The following is a 25,829-nucleotide window of genomic DNA, read 5'->3' as shown; positions in this document are numbered from 1 at the left end:
GTTACGGGCATCAAAGAACAGCTCCATAAACAACTTTTGCTGGCTAGAAGTGAGGGCTCAACAAGCCAGCAACAGAAAAGGTTCCTGGGGAAACTCCTTAAATCAGGGGATTGAAGCCCTTGGCATGGAAGAAGCCTGGGAGATCAGCATGGGGGAGCCAGATTTTAACAAAGCCACAAAAATGTCGGTTCGCATTTTATCCCATGCAATGGACAAGGACACCTTGGCCAAAAGGAGACATGCCTGGGCTGTACTTGGGTCATATTCTACATTGTCCCTTCAAATCTATTTATCTGAACACTTCCACTCACATAAAACATCAGTTTGTTATTCAGCTTGGGTTTTTTAGACACTAAAGACATATGTCCCTCCTGGAAAAACAGTTTACAAATCAAAATTGTCGCTTATGCAGTTATAAACAAATGCCTTTACTGCACATATTTTCTACTTGTCTGGATCTAGGGGCTGAAAGGAAAAAGTTATTCAAACATCATTTTGCTCTTGCAGTCAGGCAGTCATTAGCTGGTTAAACGGACAATCGATCCTCCTAGTTTGCAAGGGAGTGACATTTTTAAATCTGTTTCCAAAGGAGTTGGTTAAGACTGAGACTGGGCAACTGTTAATTGGGAAAGTATGAGAGGCCCAAATTTAGTTCTAGCTGACTTCTGCTGAAATTATTTAAAGGAGCAATTCGGAGCAACTGGCCTCCTGGCTTGACATTATGTACTGTAAATCTGCTGTACTTGCACTGTACATTTGTCAACTTACAGGCTGTGCTTGGCTCCTTGTGGCAGAGTATTGCGTTTTTATGTGACATTTTTTCACAATTGACAGCTTGTGTAAGTGTTAGCAACTTGTTTTGATGGCACATTATATATAGTCATCATGTTTACATGCACTATACAGTTGATAGGCCGTTCTTTCTTAAGCACCATGGCCGGCTCTGACCTGAAACTATATAGTGTTAGTGCACATTACACGCACTTTATGCAACTCAATATGCTGCATCTCACTTCTTGCTCTAAAATATGATGAATTTTATCTGAGATTTTACGTTAGTAAGTCTCTTATGCACTTGAAATCTGTCAGTTTATATGCCAAACTTGATTTTTCGTCGTAGCGGACACTTTGCTGCAAAGGATGAGGTTTAACTTTGCAGCTTGCCCTGTTTTGGCATTACACATTGCCAGCACGTATTAAATGCACTTTATACTTGCCAATGTTTATGTTGCAAATTACACCATGTCCTAATGTTTTCATATTTTTATGTGCTAATTTTATCTTTGTTAGTTTAATTTTATCGTTTTTATATTGTAATGGTTTTAACTAACCGCATACAATAAAGATTTGATTTGATTCTCTAGGGTTGTACTTACTCCCAGTCCTCATGTTGTATCGCGTGAGCTCTATCAGCTTGCCCCGTTCTACTATAAACTAAATGTCTCATCTGATTTTCTTACAGCCCGGGACAATGATTGAATGGGGAAATAACTGGTAAGCAACAGATGCTGTTGGTCTCTTTCCCCCTTTGCATGGTATAGCTCACCACCTTCTCTTGTTGTTCTTTCTGCATCTGAACTGTGCAAGGCATAAGTGTATACTTATCGCTGTGTGCCCTGTTTTGTGTACCCTTCAAGGTTACCAGCTGTGCATTTATTAGCTGTGCACCCTTCTTGGATTCTTCTGACCTGTATATGCATGGTAACTTACTGCACTCATCTTTTCACTTCAATATGTCCCTCTGTTCTGAATGTATTCCTCACTCTGCATCATAGGATCTGATTTGATAGTCATACACATTAGACTAGTCCTACTTGCATACAGGATTCTGGAGCACTTATTACCATACATATAAAACTTACAATAAATTGTAAAAAAAAAAAAACGTAAACGTTTAAATGCATCATCCATTTATTGCAGTGTATCCAGGGGTGTTGCCCCGCTGGAAAAATGCCACAGAGCAGCTGAAAAATAAAATGGTAATAAAGTTTATTTATTACCATTTTATTTTTGAACACCCGTCCAGAACCTAGTGTCAGGACGGGGCGGGGCAACTGCTGCTGAGTGGCAGCAGGGAGCTGAGCACTATCTTTAAAGTGTGCATGTCCCTTTGGCTGGCCGTCTTGGGATGATCAGCCTGAGATGCGCACTTTAAACTTCTCTAACCCAGCTGTCTTAAGACAGCTGGGTTAGAGAAAGCACAGGCCTCCAGCGCTCTTAAGAGCGCTCAGAGAGCCCACTCCCTTCAATCCTAACGCTTCTCTTATGCTGCTTAACAGCATAAGAGCAGCTCCAGGGTTGTGGCAACTAAATAAGGTAAGTGCCCTTTTTTAATTATTCTATTATTGCTGCCCTGCCACTATATATATATATATATATATATATATATACACACACACACACATACTGGGCTTGAAAAATCCACTGGCATAGGCAGGTCTTACTTTATCAGGTTAAGCTAATTTTAATACTTACTCGTTCTGGCGATTTGACACTGAACAGGTGTTCTGTTCCGTTGAAAAGTGGAGGGGCAATAAAAGATGCCTTTGAATCTTGTTCCTATGTCACATTTGTTCTATGTTCACAGACAGAGGTCAAAAGTCATTTTTTCTTACAATTAATTTTCCTTCTAAATGCAGAGCTCAAGGGCTTCGTAAGGTGGACTGTGTGACCTGCTGCTTAGAACATGTAAAATAAAAGGATATAGCGTGTCAGGTTTTTCCTACCACACAACATTTAAATGACTAACTCAACTGTGCAAACATTTCAAAATATATTTCAGTAGCTGTGAAAGCCCTTTTTAGGGTCGAGCCTGCGTTGCATGCGCTCGCACATGCGTATCGCAGCGAGACGCTTTAGTATTTAGAAAAGGGCTCGGAGCCCTGTCAACTTCTCATCAGTGTTTTTTATTGGTTCGTGGGCTTGCCTAATAAAATCTGCTTGCTTTCATTAGTCGAAGGCACGCATATGTCATGCCTTTTCTGGTGGCTAGCCCTCCTCGAGCGCAGCGACCAAGTACAGAAAACATGCGAGACTTGCTGTTTTCCATCGGGCTTGTGGACTTCTTTTTCTCTAATTTACCAGCGCGATCTCGCTTGGCAGAAGTCGAGCGCTTAACATACTTCATTTCACGTTTTTGGGTTATGTACATAAATGCACTTTTGCCCGATAGGTGAAAAGTCGGGTTAGGAGTTTACAACGCGATCAGCTCTAACATGAGCAAACGCGAGACCCGTTGCATTGTAAATGCTTGTTTATATTACTGTGTGATGAAAACATATCTTAATATGATGAAAACAAATCGGGATACTTAACATGTTGATGTGCAAAGGATATGTTTTCTGAAACCAAGTTTTCACAGATTGTTAATACACTTTATAGTTTTATCAGTAAAGCTGCAAGTTAGTGGAGAGGTTTTTTGACATTTCTTGGAAAGTTACTGTGTGTAGATGACAACATGTTACCACGTCATGGTTTAGTAATATATTGATTAAAATTGAGTGGTTAATTAAACTGAGAAACACTTCGGCCCTGTTGGCAATGTTGTTTGTAAACTGAAAGAAGTCCTAGGTTATGTGGGCTAGATCTCATGGATATGTGGGCTAGATTCTTGTGATGCATGCAGCAAACATTAGTCTATTTAATCAAACAGGAGTTTTTTTGTACTGCAGAAATGCTGAACTCACATATTTGAAGGTGCACTCATATGTGAGAATTAAGAAAAAGGTGACTCTGTAAACTGTTTGCCTAGGATCACACAATTTAAGACCCATTTACAGGTCAAGTAGATTACAGTTAGGTCGAGTAGATTATTTAAGTTACTCGACCTGCAGGTCTAGTAAAGTTTTTATGATATATAAATATCACTGAGTGTATCCAAGGTTGCACTTACCGAATTTCAGGTGATTTATCGTCTTTTAAAATAAGGTCCAGTCAAGAAAATTACAGTATTCTTGCAGCCTTACAGTCTCTGAAAAACAGTCAAATTGAAGGAAAAAACAGCTAGATCGCTGAACTTTACAATGAGAACATTTATTCTTGAAGCAGCCAGCAGCTTCTCAATTCCTTTATGCTGTGTACTGGAATTTGCTTAAGAGTGACAGTTCTGTTGATGCCAATAAAGCTGTTGAGGATGATGACAAAGACTGATGCACTCCCTGCTTTCTGGCCATATAAAACACATTTGTCAATGTACACAACATTGGAGAGATGCCTCTCCAAGGCAAAGACATTGAAAGCGGTGGGGCTAGTAGAGAAAATAAGGTTGTTCAAATGTCAGTACAAACATAGATAAAAGCATTACCACCCGTACCAGTCTCAGAACTTTGAAACCCGTTTTTAGCAGTTGCAACATCTGCAGCAACAAGCTCAGCAATGGCAAAAGTACTCTACACCTGACCTCTAGACACTGATGATCACATCATAATCAGCTGGTTTTACGACATGAGTCCCTAGACAACTCCTTCCAATGACTTCCTCCTCTCTGTGGCATTCTGGTGGGATACGAGGGAGGGGAATTATTACAAATCATTTTAAAGAGTGGCATAGCATAAACACAGATAGATGGGTGCTGAATAGTGTGCATAATAGGTGTTCTGTACATTTCATGACAATTCCACCAAAGAAGCATCAAACGATTCAACTTTACTTCCCAAAAAGGCTATAGAGTGCAAAATGGAAAAGGCATCTATTTAAGGTTTTTTTTGGCAAAGAAATATAGGCCAAGCAAGGATTTCAGACCGATTTTTAGATTTCAGACATGCCAAAAATATATTAAGGAAGAAAATTAAAACACTTCATGAAAAAATGTCCTCCGTAAACAACAGAGTCTGGATGTGTGCTGTGAAAATACTGGAACCATATTGCCATATTCCCATCTGCCGTAGAAAATACTTGATATCCATAGTGGACCAAACTCACTATTGGTGCAAGTTTTGGGTTAGTCAACCATCAAAACGTTCTCAAAATGCATGGCAATGGTAGAGATACATCTATCTTGTTGAAAATAAAGGCACTTGTTTGTAATCCTAGTTTTGCACTGTACGAATCTTCATTGAATTTATAAATAACTCACCCTACACTCTGGCTTGAAGCAACCAGAAAGCAATCCTTAAGGCTTCGAGGATCTGCCTAGAATCTTTAATTAAAATGCTGTTCAAGTGAACTGATGTTCTGAAGCAACTATCAGTACAAGTCACAAAGGGATTGGAAAGCTGCTGGTTCCTTAAAAGAGCAATGTCCTAATTTGTAGCTTGAACAAGTTCAGTCTGTCTGGATGGTTTCCTCTTCATTTTGCGTATGGTTTCTCAGGGACTCTATAATACCAAAGTGATAGTTATACGGCAAGGTTGTTTTAAGTATTATTTTCTCCTTTGGACTTTGTTTTAAAACAGATAAGGATCTGAAATTAGATGAACTCAGCCCTAGATAGGTTTCAGTGCTGGATTATGCATTTAAATGTCTACGATTTCTACCATTTATTATTATTATCTGTGTGTTAAGTGTTCCAGGACCCTGTGTGTGGGCATGACAGTTCTAATGTCCGACTTCAGTGAAGATTCCTATGATGTAGAACTAAATAAGTTTTCCTTCTTCTGCATGGAATTCTCTCTGCTATCCATAAACAGTAGAATATTTCCTCACTTGTATGGGATCCCTAGAACACCATTTTGAAAACATATTTACAAAGAAAACTGCCTACGATATTTTCTGTATGTTGTCCATCTAAGAAGTAAATCCAGTTCGCCAAATTGACAATGCTATCCATTTGACTGAAATTACAACAATAGTAGACCCTTTTTTTAAATTCTGGAATGCAAAATGTATCCTCTAGTGGGCTGGGTATATCCTGTGCTAATTAGCCATGCCATCTTTAAAAACCTCCAGAGTGGGCAAGCCTTGCCATCATGCAGTGTAGGGTCAACTGGGCTGTTTACTTCAGTGGCTTACACGGGTGTGGAATTTTTAAATAATACACTTGTCCAAGGGAAGATGCTACAGAAATCAATCTGCATGCCCTGTAAAGAAATCCACTTGTCCCACCTGCTCTGTAAATCAATTATGCAGGCCACAACACAAACATTAGAAGATTTTTATTTACTCTTGATGAAGCTGACCAAAATCATTTGCAACAGTCCAAGGGTAAAATATAATTTTGTACTGAAAAAGTGGCAATACTGTTATTCGCCAAACAAGTAGCGGTACATTTAAAACTGGTGAAAATTCAACTTCAGGTGCTGTAATTTGAACACCCCATAAAGCAAAGTGCAGCTCATTTGCATGGGAAGGAGCTGCAGTAGGAATCATTATACTGAGAATGACTGTCAGTCGGTTATGACATGGTCTCATATAGCTGTTCACATGCTGTTGCAGTACTAAAATGCAAACATCAAAGGAAGGTTTGAAAACAAACTGAGCATCCAGTAGCTCTTGTCTGTGGGAGCACTTGAGAATGTTTTCTTTGAAATAAGCTAAGCGTCTACAATGGATGTAAATAATTTTAACTAACGCACACATTTAAGGCTCTCATTTTGACTTTGGTGGTCAATTTCTCTGAATGCCAAAGCCAAACCCGCCACCAGACTGCAGTGCTGGCGTTCTGCAGACCGCCATGCTGCGAGTGCTGTCAGCCGTTCGCCATCTTTGTGTTGGAAAGTCGCCAGCATTCATGATGGCGGTGTGTGGTCCAGAGGCGGGGCACCGCCACACCACGCCAGCAGTACTCTGCCTGCCGTATTACAAGACGTAATACGGCTTGTAGGAGTCCTGCTGGCTTGATGGTGCTGGCAGTGCAAAACGGCCAGGACCCAACCCTTCCCGGACGTCCTCCTCGACAAAGAAGGTAAGTGGGCGTCTGCAAGGGGGGCGGGAGGGTGCATGTGTGTGTGTGTGTGTGTGTGTGTGTGTCTGTGTCTGTGGAGGGGGTGTTGAATGTGTGCATGTATAGGGGTGTCTGTGTGGATGAATGTGAGTGAGTGGGGGTGTCTGTGTTGATGAATGTGAGTGAGTGGGGGTGTCTGAGTGCATGTATGCATATGCTGAATGGGTATGTATGTGAATGCATGCATACATGAAGGGGTGAGGGGGGTGTTTGTAAGTGTGTGGATGGGGGGATGTGTGGAGACGTGTGCTGGTGATAGGAATGGAGATTCCTGTCACCAGGTGCGTGACCGCCAGGGTTTTTGTTGCAGGGTGACCGCCACGGAAAGCCTGGCGGTTTGCAGCCTCGTAATCCGGACGGCAGGCAGAGGCCTGCCTCCGAGTTGCAGGTGCTCCCCGCCAGTGGCAGCGGCGCGACCGAACCAGTGGGCCAAGTGGGGTTGTGGAGGCTTGGCATTTGCCAAGCCCGGCAACTTGTAATGTGGCGGTCCTTACGGCTGGCTTTGCAGTAGGAGGACTGCCACGGCGAGGCTGGCGGCCTCATGACCGCCAGCCTCGTAATGATGAGGCCCTAAGTGTTTTTTCAGATAACGATTAGAAATCCTATTCTAGGCAAAAACTATTTGCCCTCTTCTTTAAATACTACCTTACCACCACCGACATTCTTAAATGTATTGCATTGGACTGTCAAGTGGTTAAGGTTGTGGTGTTAGTCTTAAATCAAGTTCGCCATTCAATCTTTAGCAAGGCACACTTGCTCTCTTACTAGGTCTGTATTTTCTTTAGTGATTTACTTAGAAAGCAATGGAGAATTCCGACAAGCTGCATGTCTATTCTGGTGGCGCCATCTTTGAAAAGAACATGGTACTGATTGATTTGAGCTTTTTCAAATTCAATCCATTTCACTTTTGCATGAGGCAACTAAGAATATTGCATTCTGTGTACATTCACAATAGCCAGCTGGACTACTTTTATGCTGTTTGTTTCTCTCAAGCACATCGCTGGATTTTTTTCTTGTGATGGTTTTGGATATCCTTCATCTAATGGAGGCTGCTCTATTTCTTCTAGATCAGTTAAGGGCTTTTGATACTGTCAAAAATGCCACTGTTAGACATGACCTCCAAAAGATCGCAGGTAGAGGTGCTTCTTTCCAGTGAGTGCATTTTCTCTTGTTTTAATGGGTTCAAGGGCCAGATGTAGCAAGCAGTTTTGCCCATTCTGTGTCTATGGGAAAATGTGTTCGTACATAATGGCCCCAAATGATTTCTGTGCATTTTTATCCACTATGCATGTACCTTGAGTTGTGGTGTTGCTCGGTCTTCTGCTCTGCCACCAAGTCTGTTTATCACCTGCATTGAAACTCTAGGGCACCTCATCCAGTGGCATGGTTTCTATTTTCACCTTTATGGTGGGACCCTTAGCATCCCTTTTTAGACAATTTATGATGAAGCTTGGTGTTGGATAGGTAGACATTAGCTGAGGTTAAATGCGTTTTGTATCCCAGATGTAATGAATGTTGGTACTAGTGTGGGCCTTTGGGGCTCAAAATGCGGCCAAAATAGTGAGGGCTCTAAGGTAGTAAAATGAGACAATAATTTGAGCATCAGGTCTGAGGCAGATTTGCATCTGACATCTCAGATATCTTCATTTTCCTTAACCTGTTTATTTAATCTAAAGATGTTAGCAGTATTCTTCTGTGTCCCTCTTGAGGGCAGACATTCTGCAGTTAATGCTGTCATTGGCATCTGGATGGATTACAGTAATACATTTCATCTTGGCCTGAAAATAAAACTAGTTTGGTCTTTAGGTGGTACAAAACTCTGCAGCTCAAAATGGTAGACGCTCATAAATTTGCGCTACCAAAGGATATTCTGCGCAAACATTTTGTTTGCTGTTGCCATTTGTATTCATTTCATTGTACTGTAGAAGGTGCATAAATCATTTAAAAAACTTAAAGGTTGTACTGGCAGTCTTGTCTTGCTCTCAGATTTTACTTTTGGTCAGTGCTGGAATGAATAGAGATCTACCAGGATCCTGGTTTTGGCAATTATTACTGAGCTGCATCAGGGATCCGTCTGGCCTCAGCGAAATACACAAAATTTATCCTGCTGTAATTAGCCAACACCGGGACTCAATTCCGCAGCACCTGCGTGTTGTCAAATTTCAGTTTGGAGCAGTAATATGCAGGTGGCAAGGGGGCTTTCCTATTTCAGATTCCAGCTGGGTCTAAAACAAAGGTCAAATTTAAAACACCCCCGTTTTGTTGAAGTATAATCCTGGCTGGGTGCTACCTGGAGCCTAACACCTAAATGACCGTGCAATGGAGGTGAAACAATGGCTCACAGCTTGTTATCACTTCACAAGTACTTAAGAGAAACTACGGTGTGGAGGCAAGCTTTTGAATTTGTTCATTCTCTGTACATGAAAGATATTCATGCAGTGTAAGAATGTCAGATGGATTGCTTTGTAGGAGTACTTACACAAATAACAATTTTAATAGTACGTATTGTTTTTTTTATTTAAATCTTTTATAGCGCTACTAATCCCAGTGTAGACAATAATCATACTAGTGTGTACATCAATGTACATACCCTCATTGTCTTATGTAACTTTGTAGATATGAATGTATGATGTTACATTAGACAATGAGAATTTCAAGGTTTAGGAGTCACAAATTGTCTTCACTGGTAGGAGTTGTATGTAAAGACTGAAACACAAATTCAGGATTTAAACTGTAGCACAATGATTAGGGTTTTTGTGCTAATAAGATTGTATTACTACCCAATTCATTTTAACATACTTATAATAACAACATATTCGAGCACTGATGACACACAACCTGAGGCAGCATTCCACAGATGGAATTCAGACCTTCCCAAACCTCTGACGCCCAAACAGTGGACTGAGGCTCTCCAGCAAGTGCCGAAAGTGTCTCTGAATCCTAGATTTATCTACACACAATTTAACTTTGTTCACCAGACATATCTATCCCCATATCGTATTCAACGCATGTTCCCTGCATCATGTCCGGTATGTCCTCGTTGTGGGCTCCCTACAGCCCTCTTTTACCACATGGTATGGGAATGTACTCCGCTGCAAAGAGTATGGCAAAGCATAGTGGCAGACATAACAGACCATATATTTACCCAAACCCGGAAGCCTGTCTTTTGGGATTACACCCTAGATCCAAGCAGCACATACACATTCATAAGTTTGGCGACTTAGCGTTCATCATGTACAAACGATTAATTGCTATGAGATGAAAGGCATCTCGTCCACCAGAGTTGTCCGACTGGCATATCATGACACTAAAATGGGCACGCTTGGAAACATGTGTACTACAATCCTTATGTGACAGGGGTCAGTTACACACAGGCTATGGCACATGGGAAACATTAGTGACAAAATTGGAAGCTAAAAATGAAGAGTGCCCGTTGTAACTAAATGAACGGCAGGCAGAATACCAAAATGTGTTTAAGCCTCTTATACCTCCCCAAGACAGACTCGTGGTGAGCCACCTGAAGGTGAATCTGCACTGGGATATGGCGAATTTTGACAATGTTCTATAAGTAACGGATCGTTCTGGGTGGACCTGAAACGGACTGAGGTGCCGATAACACTACTAATTCAAAAATGGATCAAGAGGGAATAATGTAAGAAAGACAACTCATTTGACTGACCGAGCGTTAGACTGGGTTGTAGGGACGAACACTGAGGGAACTAATAAAATCATCACTGAAATGTCTTACAGTGAACAGGAATGTTGAAGGTGGTAAGCAATATATGTAGCACACATACTGCAACTAGGGTGATGTGATGTAACTTAATAGTACTGCATGCACATACTGCTTGGTGACATGTGTTAGCCTCCATGCTAGAATCAAGGAACAGTGTGTTCGATGGCATGTGTAGCTGCAGATACACATGTTGTGCATAGCCCGCCATCTGGTGTTGGGTCGGAGTGTTACATGTTGTTTTTCTTCAAAGAAGTCTTTCGAGTCACGAGACCGAGGGACTCCTCCTCTTTGCTTCCATTGCGCATGGGCGTCGACTCCATCTTCGATTGTTTTCTTTCCGCCATCGGGTTCGGACGTGTTCCTTTTCGCTCCGGGTTTCGGGACGGAAAGATAGTTAAAAATTCGGAAAATTGCGTCAGTATTGTTGCGTTCGGGATCGGGTTAGATAGAATCGACACCGAATCGAATCGTGAAGAGCTCCGGTAGCCCTTCGGGGTAATTTCGATCCCCCGTCGGGGCCTGGTCGGCCCGACCGCGTGTGACATCGAGGCTGATGGAACGGACCCCGTTCCGATTCTGCCCTAAATGCCACAACAAATACCCCTATACAGACCAACATTTGGTCTGTAACCTGTGCCTGTCGCCCGAGCACAAGGAAGAAACTTGTGAGGCCTGTCGTGCGTTTCGATCCCGAAAAACGCTCCGTGACCGGCGCGCCAGACGATTACAGATGGCGTCCACGCCGACAGGACACCGAGAGTTCGAGGAACAAGGAGAAGAAGAGGAGGCCTTCTCTATCCATGAATCGGACTCAGAGGAACTCGACGAAACAGTGAGTAAGACGTCGAAGCCAGCACACAAGAAAACAGACAAGGCCCAGGGGACGCCACTGCCAACAGGCCATGGCTCAACCCATAAAGTCGGTGACCGCCCATCGGCACCGAAAAAGGCCGAACTAGTGCCGAGGTCGTCCGACTCGGGTCGAGACACAGGCACGCAGCAATCTCGGGACCGAGAAAGTGCTGCCGAAAAAGATCGACGCCGAGACAGCGGAGCCGAAGCTGCTCGGCGCAGAGACAGCGGCACCGAGGAAGATCGACGCCGAGAAATTTCGACTCCGAAAAAGAGGAAAATCGCATTGGAGCCGAAAACGAGCAAGGACATAGTTTCGGTGCCGAAAAGACCGGCAACCGAGCCAACTACCAGCTCATATTCAGAGGAGCAATCACTGTCCTCTAAATTACGCAAACATAGATTCGTGGAAGAGTTACAGTCCACTGAAGTAGACCATACTCAAAAGCGGATCTTTATACAGAGTGGAACAGGGAAGATCAGCACCCTTCCCCCTATTAGGAGAAAAAGGAGACTTGAGTTCCAAACACAGGAACAATCACCACAAACAAAAGTGGTGAAGAAGGTAACTCCGCCACCCTCTCCTCCACCTGTAACTTACATATCACCGGCACAGACTCCGTCACACTCACCGGCTCACACCACCATGAGCCAAGATGACCAGGACGCTTGGGACCTATACGACGCCCCAGTGTCAGACAACAGCCCGGAGGCGTATCCTACCAAGCCCTCACCACCAGAGGACGGCACAGCGTATTCACAGGTGGTAGCTAGGGCAGCAGAATTCCACAACGTGTCGCTACACTCGGAACCTGTCGAGGATGACTTCCTTTTCAACACCCTCTCCTCCACCCATAGCACCTACCAGAGCCTGCCTATGCTCCCAGGAATGCTAAGGCACGCAAAGCAAATCTTCAAGGAGCCGGTCAAGAGTAGAGCAATAACACCAAGGGTGGAAAAGAAATATAAAGCACCGCCCACAGACCCTGCTTTCATCACCTCACAACTGCCACCAGATTCAGTTGTAGTAGGGGCGGCTCGCAAGAGAGCCAACTCTCACACATCAGGCGATGCACCACCTCCGGATAAAGAAAGCCGCAAGTTCGACGCAGCCGGAAAAAGGGTCGCAGTACAAGCTGCAAACCAGTGGCGCATCGCTAACTCTCAAGCGCTCCCAGCGCGATATGATAGAGCCCATTGGGACGAGATGCAGCACCTCATCGAGCATCTACCCAAAGATTTACAAAAAAGGGCGAAACAAGTGGTTGAGGAGGGACAAAACATCTCCAATAACCAAATACGCTCCTCTATGGATGCAGCTGACACAGCTGCAAGAACAATTAACACAGCAGTAACCATAAGAAGGCACGCGTGGTTACGGACATCTGGCTTTAAACCGGAGATACAGCAAGTGGTGCTCAATATGCCATTCAATGAGCAACAATTGTTCAGACCTGAAGTGGACACGGCAATTGAGAAGCTAAAAAAGGACACTGACACTGCCAAGGCCATGGGCGCACTCTACTCCCCGCAGGGCAGAGGCACTTTCGGCACCTTCCGCAAAACACCCTTCAGAGGGGGGTTTCGGGGTCAGGCCACACAAGCCAGTACATCACACTCAGCACCGTCTACCTACCAGGGACAGTACCAAAGGGGAGGCTTTCGGGGCCAGTACAGAGGAGGACAATTCCCTAGAAACAGGGGGAAGTTTCAAAGCCCAAAAACACCTGCAACCAAACAGTGACTCACAGGTCACTCATCCCCTCCACACAACACCAGTGGGGGGAAGAATAAGTCAGTATTACCAATCTTGGGAGGAAATAACAGACACTTGGGTCTTAGCAATTATCCAACATGGTTATTGCATAGAATTTCTCCAAATCCCTCCAAATATACCACCAAAAACACAGAATATATCAAAACAGCATTCAGACCTTCTGGAAATAGAAGTTCAAGCATTACTGCACAAGAACGCAATAGAACTGGTACTAAGTACACAAATAAACACAGGAGTTTACTCACTGTACTTTCTAATACCAAAAAAGGACAAAACACTGAGACCAATCCTAGATCTCAGAACACTAAACACCTACATCAAATCGGAACACTTTCACATGGTGACGCTACAAGAAGTGTTACCATTGCTAAAGCAACAGGACTACATGACAACCTTAGATCTCAAAGACGCGTATTTCCACATACCGGTACATCCCTCGCACAGGAAATACCTAAGGTTCGTATTCAAAGGAATACATTACCAATTCAAAGTATTGCCGTTCGGTATAACAACCGCACCAAGAGTCTTTACAAAATGCCTAGCAGTAGTAGCTGCACACATCAGAAGGCAGCAAATACACGTATTCCCGTACCTCGACGATTGGCTAATCAAGACCAACTCACTGACAAAGTGTTCACACCACACAGATCAGGTCATACAAACCCTCTACAAACTCGGTTTCTCCGTCAACTATGCAAAATCACACATTCTGCCGTGCAAAGTACAACAATACCTAGGAGCGACAATAGACACAACAAGGGGAATAGCCACTCCAAGTCCACAAAGGGTTCAAAATTTCCTAAAGGTTATACAAACCATGTATCCAACACAAAAAATACAGGCAAAGAGGGTATTACAACGCCTAGGCATGATGTCCTCATGCATAGCCATTGTCCCAAACGCAAGACTGCACATGAGGCCCTTACAACAGTGCCTAGCATCACAATGGTCACAAGCACAGGGTCACCTTCTAGATCTGGTGTTGTTAGACCGCCAAACATACATGTCGCTTCTATGGTGGAACAGTATACATTTAAACAAAGGGCGGCCTTTCCAAGACCCAGTGCCACAATACGTGATAACAACAGATGCTTCCATGACAGGGTGGGGAGCACACCTCAATCAACACAGCATCCAAGGACAATGGGACGTACAGCAAACAAAGCTGCATATAAATCACCTAGAACTGCTAGCAGTTTTCCTAGCGTTAAAAGCATTCCAACCCATCATAACCCACAAGTACATTCTTGTCAAAACAGACAACATGACAACAATGTATTATCTAAACAAACAGGGGGGGACACACTCGACACAGCTGTGCCTCCTGGCACAAAAAATATGGCAATGGACAATTCACAACCACATTCGCCTAATAGCACAGTTTATTCCAGGGATCCAGAATCAACTTGCAGACAATCTCTCTCGAGATCACCAACAGGTCCACGAATGGGAAATTCACCCCCAAATTCTAAACACTTACTTCAAAGTTTGGGGAACACCTCAAATAGACTTATTTGCAACAAGGGCGAACGCACAATGCCAAAACTTCGCATCCAGATACCCACACAGGCAGTCTCAAGGCAATGCCCTATGGATGAACTGGTCAGGGATATTTGCGTACGCTTTTCCCCCTCCCCCTCTCCCTCTCCTTCCATATCTAGTAAACAAATTGAGTCAAAACAAACTCAAACTCATACTGATAGCACCAACATGGGCAAGGCAACCTTGGTACACAACACTGCTAGACCTATCAGTAGTACCCCACGTCAAGTTACCCAACAGGCCAGATCTGTTAACACAACACAAACAACAGATCAGGCATCCAAACCCAGCATCGCTGAATCTGGCAATCTGGCTCCTGAAATCCTAGAATTCGGACACTTAAACCTCACCCAAGAATGTATGGAAGTCATAAAGCAAGCTAGAAGACCATCCACTAGACACTGCTATGCAAGCAAATGGAAAAGGTTTGTTTGCTACTGCCACGATAATCAAATTCAACCATTACACGCATCTCCAAAGGATGTAGTGGGTTACTTACTACACTTACAAAAATCAAACCTGGCCTTCTCTTCCATTAAAATACACCTCGCAGCAATATCTGCATACCTGCAGATTACCCATTCAACTTCACTATTTAGAATACCTGTCATTAAAGCGTTTATGGAAGGCCTCAAAAGAATTATACCACCAAGGACACCACCCGTTCCTTCATGGAACCTCAACATCGTCTTAACAAGACTCATGGGTCCACCTTTTGAACCCATGCATTCTTGCGAAATACAATTCCTGACCTGGAAGGTTGCATTTCTCATCGCCATCACATCTCTAAGAAGAGTAAGTGAAATTCAGGCGTTTATAATACCAGAACCTTATATCCAAATACACAAAAATAAGGTAGTCCTAAGAACCAATCCTAAATTTCTACCAAAGGTTATTTCACCGTTCCACTTAAATCAAACGGTAGAACTGCCAGTGTTCTTCCCACAGCCAGACTTGGTAGCTGAAAGGGCACTACATACATTAGACATCAGAAGAGCACTAATGTACTACATTGACAGAACAAAAAACATCAGAAAAACAAAACGACTGTTTATTGCATTCCAAAAACCTCATACAGGAAACCCAATATCAAAACAGGGTATAGCCAGATGGATAGTTAGGTGCATCCAAATCTGCTACCTTAAAGCAAAAAGGGAGCTGCCCATTACACCAAGGGCACACTCAACCCGAAAGAAAGGCGCTAGCATGGCCTTCCTCTGGAATATTCCAATGCACGAGATATGTAAGGCAGCCACATGGTCTACGCCTCACACATTTACTAAGCACTACTGTGTAGACGTGCTATCTGCACAACAAGCCACAGTAGGTCAAGCCGTACTAAGAACTTTATTTCAGACTACTTCCACTCCTACAGGCTGAGCCACCGCTTTTGGGGAGATAACTGCTTACTAGTCTATGCACAACATGTGTATCTGCAGCTACACATGCCATCGAACTGAAAATGTCACTTACCCAGTGTACATCTGATCGTGGCATTAGTCGCTGCAGATTCACATGTGCCCACCCTCCTCCCCGGGAGCCTGTAGCCGTTTGGAAGTTATCTTCAACTTTGTAAATTTGTAAATATATTACTTAAAACCTTAATTGGTACATACTTATTCACTCCATTGCATGGGCACTATTACTAACACACACAACTCCTACCTCACCCTCTGCGGGGAAAACAATCGAAGATGGAGTCGACGCCCATGCGCAATGGAAGCAAAGAGGAGGAGTCCCTCGGTCTCGTGACTCGAAAGACTTCTTCGAAGAAAAACAACTTGTAACACTCCGACCCAACACCAGATGGTGGGCTATGCACAACATGTGAATCTGCAGCTACTAATGCCACGAACAGATGTACACTGGGTAAGTGACATTTTCATTTTGGAATGTGGTGTATAACAAGCCAGTTTTGCAATTGTTATCGGCAACATGTGTTGAAATTAATAAAACAGATTACAAAAAAAAGATAATAACAAAATATTGAGAAACAAACGAATGTTCTAAACCCAGACCTTGCAGTTTGCAGGCAGGTCCTTGATGCCAGTTCGTAGCTCACTGTGCTATTGTTAGGACTGTTTATGAACAGCACGTAATAAAATGATCTCTGTGTCAAAAGCAGTAACCCATTTACCTATTTATATAAAATAAAAATGTAATTTGCACTTTTATACAATGTGTTTATGAAAGGAGACACATTAACCCTCTGTGCTACTTTATGTGCCAAAGATGTGACTAGAACAAACACAGATTTCTGCAGCAAGTACATTAACCACCAGAGTTGTCATGCCATTATTATTATTCCTTAAGATTTACTAGGCTCTCTGCAGCAGGTGCCTTAACCCCATAAGATATTATAAAATTCAACATTTGCAATCATTTTAGCCAGATGGGGTGTACATGTCACGTTTCTCCTTGTTGCCAATTTCTTTTTGGCAGAGTTCTTAAAAAATATATATGTTGACTGAGACTGCTTTTCATGGCTACGTCCCCTTTTTTGTTGCAACATAAATATCCGCCAGACTGACAAACATAATCTGAAGATGTAAACATTACTCTGCATATTTATGGCTGGAAAGCAGACTATCCGCAGGACTACTCCAGCAAGCGCAACCTCAGTAATAGTACACACTTGTGCCTGGATTGGTAGATAATACGAGGCAGGAGCTATGACTAACCGCCTGAGAGGGTGGATTGGCCTGCTAAAATGTTATACTGTTTCATAGCCCATTTAAGCGCATGAAGTGCTGTATTTATGTATAAAGTATTATATTATTCATTTAAATCAATGCATCTATAAAAAACAGAAACTTGTGAAATATTGGGTTCAACTTCCACACCACTTCTCTTTGTTGTAACCTACAGAAATGGCCTGTGCATTAAATAATGAACTTAATTCAGCAAGCTACACTGAAAGCCTTGGGACCATATCTTGCTGTTTTTACGTTTCCTTCTGGTTTAGTTTCCGTGCACATTTGCAAGTGACTAAACCAAACAATTTGGTGCTGTAAAGAATGTGTTAGCTCAAACTAAAATGCTTTAAACATTTATTACCTTATTTTCACAGTCTCTCTCCCAGTCACCTCATGAAAAAATGTATGCTTCTTAGAAAGACTGCTACTGCTATACAGTGATAATCTGGCAGCTCACTAAATGCTCCACAGCTCCGTCTGTGTTTATTTTAACTTATTGCCTATTTGTCCTTCGGACAAAATAGAAATTACTTCTTGTAGCCCTCCAAAGATATCAACATGCCTCGGGTGTTGGGCGATAGGAATTCCCCAACCCTGCTTACAAGAGAAGGATTACATTAACACCCTTGCCTTCTAAAAGCATTTTGTGCTGAATACTGTTTTTGTGGTGTTTTCTGGCTTTATTCAATATCTTTGATCATTTTCTTTGAATTTCTCCATTTTCTTTTTGCCGTAAGCACCTTTTTTACCTTGTATTTTCATCACAAGGTATTTCTCTTCTCACCTTTTTCCTTTGAGAACCATGAAAGCTTTTTTTGACAGGAGCCCTTCATGTGGAATAAAAACATCCTGGAATGATGTACATAGTGTTGCCCAGATTACAACTGCATGATGAAATGTAAAATGTGTCTGGTGTGCCATACACCTACCTCAGCAAAAGAGAGGGAGTTCACCTTAGGGAGAAATAGGGAGGTTGGCTGTGTTGCTTTGTTTTCCAATAGCTCCAGAGCAGCAAGGGGGGAGCACTTTAGCCTCTTCCTTTGCCCCTGTTGTGACCACTTCTGTTTCCCTTTTGGTGTTCTCAGGGGGCTTCTTGTGGCTTGAGACCCTCTTGGTCAAGACGGTTACATTCAGAATGGCCTTATCGAGGATTTCAGGAGTTTCCCCATGATCATCTGATAACATTTCCTCTATGTGGTCATTCTCTGCATCAAAGATCACCATAGATCCTCCCATCTATTCTATGGTGCAGGCAAGCCCAAAGTCCAGTGGGCAGATGAAAACCTGGAACCACATTTTGGATGTTCATCTTCTAGTGAACTGAAACCTTCTAAAGAGCATTATCCCCCTGTGCAATTGGTGGAGTAAGACTCACAGCTGCCTAGGGGTCCAGAGGGTCCATCTGCACCATCACCACTGAAGCCTGTCTTACCAATGCCCCCTCCATAAGTTCCACCAAAACAGAGAACAAGCATAGCCATCATTGGGCCATGGAAGATGAGCCTCCGTAGCAGAAAGAACAATCACTTTACACATTCTACAGATAAAAGTTCAGACAGGTCTCGCAAATACATACCTCACCCTCCTTGAAGAAAGGTCTTGCCCTCCTCAGGCTTCCCGCCTTCTAGAATATCCCCAGTAAATGATGTATCCGTTCATGAGGTCATAAACAGAGCGGCTAGAAAATTGAACATTTCAGCACCTGCTTTTGTTTATAAAAAAGTGTTTCTGTTTAAAAACAATTTATTAATTAAAAAAACAATTACCGTTTATTAACTTGTTCCATACTCCCCACTTCTAAACAAGGAGAGAGATCTGAGTCACATAGTGTGCAAATAAATATAAATCCATACATAACATTGGATCTTTTAAACTGCATAATCGGTACTATTGTATCAATTTACAGCAGGTCAACATCACAGACATATCAAAAGAGTATTATTCAACTGTCCCCCCCACATCCATTGTCTTTAAAGTCTTTCTCCCGAAACATCAGACGAGATCCATGGTAGCTCTAGCTCCGGGTCTTTTGGTGTCTCCGATACACAAATTCTTGACTTGAGCCTCCACTAAACCACTTGAGCGCTATCATGAAAAAAATGGAGACCACCAGAATTTGATCGTCTCTTAGGAGAAACAGGAGACACATTAACTCTCTGTGCTACTTTAGTTGTGTCTGCTGCCAACAAACATGACAGTACCCATACATCTACTTCCTCAGCACCTACCAAGATAGAGAGCAAGAAGCTGGATCCTGTTTATTAGACTATATGTATAACCTTGGTCGTAACTCTTGAGGATTGTTAGCTCCACTGTTCTAGGACAGTATAACAGGGAATTCTGGAGATATAAGGTAGGACTCATTGATTTGGTTTAGAAGAGGAACAGGAGAACTTAAAGGATCTAATACAAGAAGGTATGATCGCCACATACCAGATGATAAGTGCAGCCAAGGACTCTGCTGATCTAGTTGCAAGCGACATGCAGCGGTAAACCGATTTGATGAATCTTAAGATTGAGATTCACGTATTTGACCTTTTGGGGTACAAAAAGGACATATCTTTCTATAGTTCTTTGTTCTGTGCGACCTACGCATATTAAGAACTACAACACAATAGGGCAGAAACAAAAGTCTTGATACCATTTCATCTGAAGAATATAAATTATTTTTCCAAGATGCAGTTCAGGGGTTATGGTAGAGGCCAGCAGAGATCCATATTCTTTGTTGGCAGATGCAGTAACAGTTAAAGCACCAGGAGCATCAACCACAGAAACAGTTTTATTTAGAGGCACGAATCTCAGCAAAATAGGGGCTCCTACCATGCGCCCGTGGCTGAGGGTAAGGCTCCTCCATCAATGACTCTGTCTCCACTATCCAGTGACCTGGGAACATTTCCAGCCACTTTCCCTCATGTCAGAAGATAAAACATAATTTGGTGCTAAAATGGTCACATCTGCTTACAAATTCAGATGTATTTATTCTCCACCTTCCTTTCCACCAAAGGAGTGGACACCACTACTCTTTAAATGCCTAACCTAATAGGTAAAAATACTTCTTGGCAAATTGAAAAAGTTCTAAAGTTGTAAAAAAAAATAAGGGAGTTTGCTATTTCTTGGTTCAGAAAAAAAGGCCGGAGTCTGGGCCATCCTGTGCCTTAGATTTCACAACAATTGGTTCAAAAGAGAAAAATGTGGTGGCTCTTCATCAAATACTCCCTCGTCTTAATCAGGAAGACTGGATAGCTTTTATGGACCTGCAAGATGTTAATTTTTACATTGCCATCTGCAGGCCGCCTTAGATGGTTCTCTTTTTTGAAGCAGGACAGCTCATTTTTAATATTGTGTCAACCCTTACGTTCGTGAGTGAGTTCCTAGATCCTTTTTTACCAAGTTTGATGTTAATGGAGGCAGCAGTGTAGTGGAAGAAGAGAACTTTTGTCTACCCTTTCTTGGATGATTGACTGGTAAAAGCCAATTCATTATAAAAACTTAAACAGGCTTTAACGATGTTCGCTTCGTTGTAGATTTGCTGCATTAACTCCATTATCCGTCGTCTGCCACATAGTGAGCAGATTTTAACAAAAATTGCTGGTTCTAGGTCAAACAGATCAAAAATTACTAAAAACGCAGCAAAACGTGTTGCCGTGCAGTGGAAGACCCTTTATAAAAATGGTCACTGGTCAACTTTCTGTAACTTATTGCAATATTTGGGTGTTAAACTGGTACTAATGAGATGCATCTACTCCCTAGACAGTGTTAATAAGTCTAAAAATGAAAAAAAAAACTCAAGTTATACTATCACAAAATGTGCCCCATAATTTTGACTTTTCTTGCTGCATAATTTACTGATCCCTGCCAAATAATTCGGCCCTTCCCTGCCCCATAATTTGTGTGCCCCTAAATATCACAAAACCAAGTCGCCTCCAATAAGTCTGATTACCAGTATGAATCATGTGAGGTGTAACATTTATAGTGGTACTGAGTCCTGAGCTGTCAAAGTGCATTCCCATCAACTAAACTGATGTTTGATCAAACCAGACAAAATGTCCAGAAACAAAAGAAACATTCATGGATGTCCACAGTAGACTAAGTGCACTTGCATTCCAGTGTCACAAAATGGTTTGCAACGTATGACATCATGCATGCATTCACATAAGTCTATTGAAGCTCAGAGGTATCCTCTCTAAGCCTTAGCTCTCCACTACGTATGTTTAAGAGTGAACCTACAGCTTCCAAAATGCGCTGTGCACCGTGGAAGCTCTAGTGCTTACAAGTGACCCCCTACAAAGCTGCTCAGTTTACCACAAGCCAACAGCCTGCGCCCATAAACTTTAAAAATTCAAAGATCGTGCAACAAATCTGTGTATGTTAGAAGCTAAAATATAAACAAATTAAGCGCCGTAAGTTAATATTGCTACTTATATTTTGATATTTACAAGGCTAAAATGAAAACCTCTAAAAAGTAACACACATCCCTATGAACACAAAATGTAAAGAAAAAAAGTTTAAACATTACACCCTAAATTTTCCAAGTAAACAACTCAAACTAGAACAGTTCACGCTCAGTATATAATCAACCCAAGCATATGACCCTTGTCTGCAGTGAGCAGCAGCAGAGAAGGAAGATGACTGAGCGTTCTTTGGAATTTTAGTGGTTCTAAATTCTTTAGAGAAGCTGATGTGTGTAGTGGCAAATAAAGGAGACTGCATAATGTTATCCTATGGGTGTTGCCATAAAATGGATTCTGTGCCCCTCACAAAGAATACAGTACTTACGGGCCACAACGGGCAAGCTACAGCATTTCTTTTGTAGGAAAGACTCATCTAAATATCTGAAGTTTCTTTATCTGAAAGCAACACCAGCCATGTCAGATGAGTATCATCTATTCTAGACAATAAGGCCCCATGTATTTTACTAGTTCCCAGGGTAAGACTGCATACGGTTGGAAAATCAGTGGTGTCGGAAGATGAGAATCTAGTAAGGTAGAGTGGTGGTACAAGAAAGTGAGCATGTTGCAGCGAGGTGTGGCTACAAAATTCTCCCACTTTAGTCTCAGTTGCTACAGATCCTTTGATGGAAGGCTGGGAAGCCACAAGGGAAATCTATCAGCCCAGTTCAGACGAGCTCCAAAAAAAGGAATTGTACCATATCAAAATACTCAAGATGAGTGCATATTGTATGGCTGTGAAGTAGTTCCTTCCATCCATCTCTGTAACAGCGGTACTACTTCTCATGGACAATACAATAACTATGCATTATTTCAAACAGCAAGGGAGAACAAAATCAAAAGATCTGTCAAAGGAAGCTCAGTTGATCTGAAACTTTAACCTAGCGACAAGCATTTCTCTGCCACTAATTCACATCCTTAGCTTACAGAACAGGAGAGCGAATGAGCTCAGTAGAAATCTTATAGAAGAACATGACAATTGCATGCCGCTAAGCATCTTCTGTGAATGGGCCAGTTTGCAAATCAACTTGTTGCTGGCGAAAACACAAAATGCCACACCTTCACATTCAGTTTCCCAGATCTAGGGACACTTCCCTTTTCATATATTGGTCAAGGATGTTCATTTACACTTTTCATCCAATCCTCCTGCTTCCTAAAGACATCATCAGTATGCTGCTAATATGAAGATGGTACTCATAGCTCTGGATTGGCTGATATACTGCAGGTATCCAGATCTGCTTTAACTGTTGCTTAAACCTCACGCAAGACTTCCACTCAAACATATTCTTCTTTCCAGGATGTCTAGCTGATTTTTTTTTTACCCCAGGCTGCACTTGCTGAACTTGACTGCCTGACTCCTTTGTACCTACAGATGACTACATGAAAATTGTGAAAGAAGCAAAAAGTACCCCCGATGCTTTTCATCTGCTTTAAAGTGGAAGAGAATCAGTTTCACCCAAAAACATGTGTCGCATGGGCTCTTATTATCCTAATGAGGGTGCTGGATTCAGCCGGCAGTATCACCTGAGTTGTGGGGAACTGAGTCCAATCCCACACCATGTGACAACTGTCGTCCTAATCCATTTCCAGCCAACTAGCAGCACCTCACCTCTGCCCAAGAGCAGGGATGATCTGTGGCAACCGGGCTATGATTAGAATGACTTCTCAGGAAAATCTTGGTGTATCAGATCTCATCCTTTTCTCTCAGTTACATTAGCCTCACACATGCAAAGACAAACAGAGGTATAAAATGGTTCATTAAGATTTATTGAAGCAACTGCATCTTAGATAAAATGACTTGAATTGCAATCATTAGAATGATGAAGCACACTAGAAGAAAAATGGTGACAAGAAATGTGAAACAAAGGAAAAGTCCCACCAGACTGTCACTGTGCATGTAATAAATGCAGTTTCTACCTAAGCTATGTTGGAGCACAGCGTGATAAGCCCTAATCCACCCTTCAGGATTCCCCCAGGGAAGACATCATCCCCCATACCACAGCAAGAAAGCCTGTTGTCCAGAGAGACACCATCCCCATGTAGGCCAGGAAACCGGTGGTCTCACCAAGCAGCTATAGGAAAGTCAATCAGCATGCGATTGTGGACATCTGGCTGGAATCTCCCCTCAATGTTCATGGGACAGAGAAGTGTTTATAAAATAAAACAGCTGATGTTGTGATAAAATGGCCCCACGAAAGGATGTGTATGTTTCTGTGAATGTTGGAGACTCAGTGTACCACTTTGCCGGCAACCCTATCTCGCTGCAGCCTTGATGAAAGCACAAAGTGAGAAGAAGGTCTATGCAATGCTTTCCTAGGCGAAAGAACAACTAGATAAATAAAATAAAACAATGTGGCATTTCTAAAATAATGAAAATGAAGCATAATAAAATGCAACTGTGCTAAAGGGCACAAGTGGCAGGCCTAGATGCTAAAATAACGTACAGCCATTTTAGTAATGTCTTTGGCCATAACATATGCCTGATATGAAACTGATACCTTTATTCATTACTTAGCAAAGTCTTGACCGCCACTTCTCAATTATTAAAGTCCACTTGGTTACTGTCACTGATTTTAGGAACAGTTCCTACCATACCCATGATTGAGAGAATGAGGAAAGGTTCCCCCTATCAGATCATCTTTCAACTGAACAATGCCCTTTTCAAGCCAAGGGAACCCATCCTTAATGGGCATGTAGGAAGATGGCTTGTCTTATGGCTATAACATCAGCCATATGGGTGAGTGATTGTCAGACTGTAAGTTTGGAGAAACCATATCTGATTTTCAACTGCAGTAAGGTTTCTTTAAGAATTCATCCTTTGTTCCTGCCCAAAGATATTTCAGATTTTCATATAATTAAATATAATAAATGTATTATTTCCTACCAGCATTCTCAGATCATTCAGACCTAGAGAGATAACTCCATTACCTAGATGTGAAAAGGATGTTAAAAATATTACTGGATAATACCAAAATCATTAGTTAATCTACATATCACTGTTTTACTATTGCTCTATCTGCACTGGGTTGGCTGCTTCTAAACAAACCAAAGCTCAATGGATACCTCTTGCTTACTACTAAGTTATTTGCTACTTAAGCACTTTATGCACATTCAACTGCTGCTTTATTGCAGAATATGCAGGTTCTGGATATTTGAAAAATGCCAACCTGTATATCGGTTTCACACTTTTGCTAAACTGCTGCTGCTTAGATTGAAACTACGGAACAGATACTCTGGTAGGTCAGCCATCATTGTGCAACTTGTTTGACCAGTATTGTACATACCTGTATACCACTGTCCCTCAACCCTCCTTAGGAGTTGAGCATAATTCTAGCTTGCTACTCTGTTTTCCTTTGATATCAGAATGAATCTCTCATTACTTGCCTTAGTTGTCTGCCATGAATGTGAGAGAGATCAAATGTTAATATATTTGTGGCATAGAAGTTAAAATATGGTGATGAATTAACCTACATTTAAAAGTCTAACAGAGAAAATAACATGAGTTGTAAAAGGTGCACGTTTGAATTATGATGGACCATGTGACCGCCATTCGTATTAAGCACTACGTTTTAACATGAGTTTTGCATTCATATTAAATGAAATACTAAAATTAGTTAACATAGTGTTCTTATTAATATGAAGATTAAGAATTGAAAGTATTAAATGAATATGAATTAATCGTACTTATCCTGAATTAAATGAATTTTATTAATGTGAGTTACACGTGTGCAGAAAAATAAATGCACATTTTAAAATAATGTTTGCAATTGAATATTGTGCTTTGCATATCTGAATTGAATTGTAAGTTGCGCGATAGGTTTACTAATGTATTGAATGTATTATTGTGTATTAAGGCTTTCTTAGCTGGATTAGGCCTGAAAGATTCATTTTGCAGCAG

General features: G+C 41.9%; 1 protein-coding gene across 1 annotated transcript in view; it reads left to right on the top strand.

Moving 5' to 3' along the window:
• The window catches only part of NIPSNAP1 (nipsnap homolog 1), a 146,733-nt gene that overhangs the window by 80,213 nt on the left and 40,691 nt on the right, over positions 1–25,829 (top strand). Inside the window, exon 7 of the mRNA XM_069214586.1 lies at positions 1,463–1,494. Within this exon, the coding sequence (XP_069070687.1) occupies positions 1,463–1,494 (32 nt within the window). The remainder of the gene's footprint in view (positions 1–1,462; positions 1,495–25,829) is intronic.

The sequence above is a fragment of the Pleurodeles waltl genome, chromosome 11, assembly GCF_031143425.1.
Source record: "Pleurodeles waltl isolate 20211129_DDA chromosome 11, aPleWal1.hap1.20221129, whole genome shotgun sequence".
NCBI lineage: Eukaryota > Metazoa > Chordata > Amphibia > Caudata > Salamandridae > Pleurodeles > Pleurodeles waltl.
Note: the sequence above shows the minus strand (reverse complement) of the source record. Positions and strands in the feature narration are given on the sequence as shown.